General features: G+C 53.6%; 1 protein-coding gene across 1 annotated transcript; it reads right to left on the bottom strand.

The window, feature by feature from the left end:
- Nucleotides 1–347: 347 nt before the first annotated feature.
- On the bottom strand, nt 348–1,385 carry LOC108864712 (translation initiation factor IF-2-like). The gene has a single exon (XM_018640870.1). The coding sequence runs from the start codon at nt 1,383–1,385 to the stop codon at nt 348–350; it is 1,038 nt and encodes a 345-aa protein (XP_018496386.1).
- Nucleotides 1,386–3,469: the final 2,084 nt, after the last annotated feature.

Below are 3,469 nucleotides of genomic sequence, written 5' to 3'. Positions count from 1 at the left end.
TCGAAACTGCGAGTATCTTAGAGTTCACCAGCAGCGAGAAGACGCATAGTGCAGAGATGTTTTTCCATCAGTTCGGTAAAACCTGGGCTCAGATCACTGGCATCGTCGGTATATGGCTGGGAGCATCGATCCACCAGTTCGTCGTAATGATTATGGAAGCTGTGAGCTCAGGACTCCCACTCCAGCTCGCTTCCCTGGCGACACTCATGAACCGATGATCCGTCGAAGGATTTTCTAGTTTCTGGCGCATCAAGGGAGGCTCGGAATCTCTGGGTATTGTCCTAAAGGAAAGCGACTTGAGAATAAATCCACCTCGCAAGGAGATAATCCTACGCCTTCTGGCTAATTTATTTCGGCTTGATCCAATCTGGCAGTTTAGCGGCTGCTTTTCTCGACTTGGAGAGCGCGTCCGTCGATTTTCCTGTCATCTGTTCAGCGGGTAGTGCCATTTTGCCGCCTGCCTTCGCACTCATGGCCGACTGAGCTGCTTTGACACCTGCTGCTTGACTCGCTGAGGGACCTCGAGAAGCACCCGGAGCTCCGGCAGGGTATCCTTTCGGAGCCTGTGGCCCAACTGCGCCTGGGGGTACACCCTTAGCGAATCCGGGGGGAGCACCGCCTTGGCGTGCCCCGGAGGCACCACTCTGGGCTCCGCCTGGGCGCACTCCGGCGGCTCCACCGGGATGGCCTCCTGGACGACCGCTCGGAGCTCCTCCGGGAACTCCACTGGGAGCGGCTCCAGGGCGAGCTCCGGAAGCACCAGCCGGATGTCCACCAGGGCGAGCTCCGGAAGCACCGCCCGGATATCCACCAGCTTGCATGCTTGAGAGACGCATCCCGCCGGCCGCCCCGGAAGCAACTCCGGGATATCCTGCGGTCTGCATGCGGGAAAGCCGCATTCCGCCGGCAGCACCGCCCGGATATCCGCCACTTTTCATGCTTGAGAGACCCGTGCCCTGCTGACCTGCTACTGGAGCCCCCATTTTCGAGAGACCAGGACCATATTGCTGGGCCGAGTAGCCTTGGGCACCGCTCATGCACGACAGGATCATCGGCGCTTGCGGATAAGATGAATCTTGTTGACCACCCATCATCGAGATGATCAGCGGCGAATATTGCTGTTGCGGTTCGGGCTGTGGCGGCGCCATGAAAGATAAGAAAATTGGTGGCGGAGCCTGCTGCGGCGGGGGTGCTTGGCCCATCATGGAGATCACAAGAGGCTGTTGTGCTGCTTCTTGCTGTGGTTGATTCATCATTGATAAAATCAAAGGTCCTTGTCCTTCGCCTTGTGGAGCGAACCCCGATAACGCTAGACTTTGGGGTTGTCCTTCTAATCCTTGCGCGTAGCCCATGGCCGAAGGTTCACTGTCGGAAGTGTAGGCCATCGTTTACAAGGTTTCTTTCCCTATGGAGGAGACGAAACTATTCGACTTCGCTCTGCGTTGTTTTCTAGAACCGGATGATTGTCGGAAAGGCCTGCTGATGTTCAGCTCGTGCTCCAGTGGCGAGAATCGCGAGTTGCACGTAGGTTTGTCAATCTCGGATGGAAGTGCGACGCGACATCCCGTTTCAAAAAGAGAATCCTGACGAGGGAACCTAGCGACAGATCATCCAGCATGCCTCTTCGGCATTCATATCAGCGAGCTCATTTTCGAAAATATTACTCGGAATAGTCCAAAGTTCATCCTTTGGCTCAGAGACTTGGATAAGGTTTTCCGTCCAGAGCTCGATATCAAGGCGAATCAACATGACGGTCGGAAACATGAAACGAGTAACAGGGTGTCCCATCGTCGAGGGCTCAAGGAGAGCTGGAATGTTTTTGCTGGAATGATGCGTGCCCATGCCCCTAGGCCGGGCCGCAAAGACGACGGACGACTCGTACGCCCAAAAACGATGATATTACCTCCCTACGAGCTGTGAGGATGTGCTACTGGCGTATACCCTCTCCGGACAGATTCAATTCTTGAACTTTCTCCGTGTGGTTGAGAGTGTTCCTCGTGCGCCCGAGCAGAGGACTGACTGTGTTCTGAAGCTTTCGTGAGATACTCCGTCTCTTGGCCCTATGCCTGAAGCTTTCTCGACAGGCCGATTCCGCTCCCGGCGTGGATGGGCGAAGACAATTTCGGACTCGAATCGGATAGGATGGCTTCGCGTGCGGAAGATAATCGTGAGCGCATGGTATTACTTCCGTTCAGTGAGTGAGGGAGAGGACGCTCCTAGGAAAAGTCAAAATCCCCGGATATGCTTACTAGTGTGTGTGCTGGTCGACGAATCTTTGAGGGGGTTCAACCGTCGATGGTCAAGCAGCAGTAGGTGCCGATCTGCTTGCTGGAGAACTGTAGCTGAGCGTCCATGTTCGAGGAGCTGAACATCGTGGTAAAACAGCACTCTTGGCGCCTCGCACCAGGACTATCAACGCAGGGCAGGTTCTGCACCTTGGACGGTCGCCGGCTCCGGCGCCTTACTTAGCGAAGAGGAATCGAGCCAGCGTCTTGATGAATAAACTGAACTCCTTCGAAGGTTGCATCTATCTCTATCGAGTCAGCCACGTAAGCACGGGGGAATTCTACGCAGCTCGCGGCAGCTCGAGGTTTCCACCTAATTGTAACCAATAACACAGACTAGTTAGTCTTTGACGGGAACTCACTGTTGATAATTACCATTGCTCAACGAACCTTGTTCAAAAAGACAAAAAGTCAATTGAGGCCCTGGAGAGGAATACTGCGAGATTCCGCAGGAGCTCACCAAAGAGTCCAGGGTCGCGTGGGGTTTCCATCCTGACCTATCCAAGTGAATATTTTCGCATGATTGTCGGTCAGAAGGAACGGATGTCAGCACCACTAGATGGATACTGCGAGAGCGATAGCTTCGATCGCTGATCCCCTTCATTGTGACAACACGAGCGAAACCGATAGAGAAGCCAAAAAAACGGAGAAAACGAAACTCTGGGAACGAGTACGAACGCAGAACGGCTGTAATGAAGAAGGAGAAACCGAGGAAAGGGAGATGACCAGACGAGCTTGCAATCGATGGGAGCATAAAAATCGCGCTCTGCAAAAATGGTTGAGAAAACTCCCGAGGAACTCGTTTTTACCCGTATTTCGGAGAAATCTCTCTTCAGCGTAGTTGAGCTTGTAGTCCTGCCAGTATCCGGAATTTTTAGCGCTTTCTAGGGCCCGAATCGGAGTCTAGCCCATTGCGTGAACATTAATGAGCGAGCTAATTCGTTTCGAGATATTGGCTTCCGAAATCGAGTTGGCAAAAACCGAATACACTCGAGCCTTGAACGCATCGTGAGCATCGCCTTCTTTTTAGACTCCGAGAGAGCGGAATCGGAATTCGGTGGCAGCATTCGGTTTGCTTGCATCTTTTTTTCCTGGAGATAAAGTTTGTTACCGTGCTCCAACTTCAGCGATGCGGGAAGGCGCACCCATGAGAGCTCCCCAGCCTAGTTCTGACGTCGCGCGGT

This window comes from Galendromus occidentalis, unplaced genomic scaffold (assembly GCF_000255335.2).
Source record: "Galendromus occidentalis unplaced genomic scaffold, Mocc_1.1 scf7180000077511, whole genome shotgun sequence".
NCBI classification, from domain to species: domain Eukaryota; kingdom Metazoa; phylum Arthropoda; class Arachnida; order Mesostigmata; family Phytoseiidae; genus Galendromus; species Galendromus occidentalis.
Note: the sequence above shows the minus strand (reverse complement) of the source record. Positions and strands in the feature narration are given on the sequence as shown.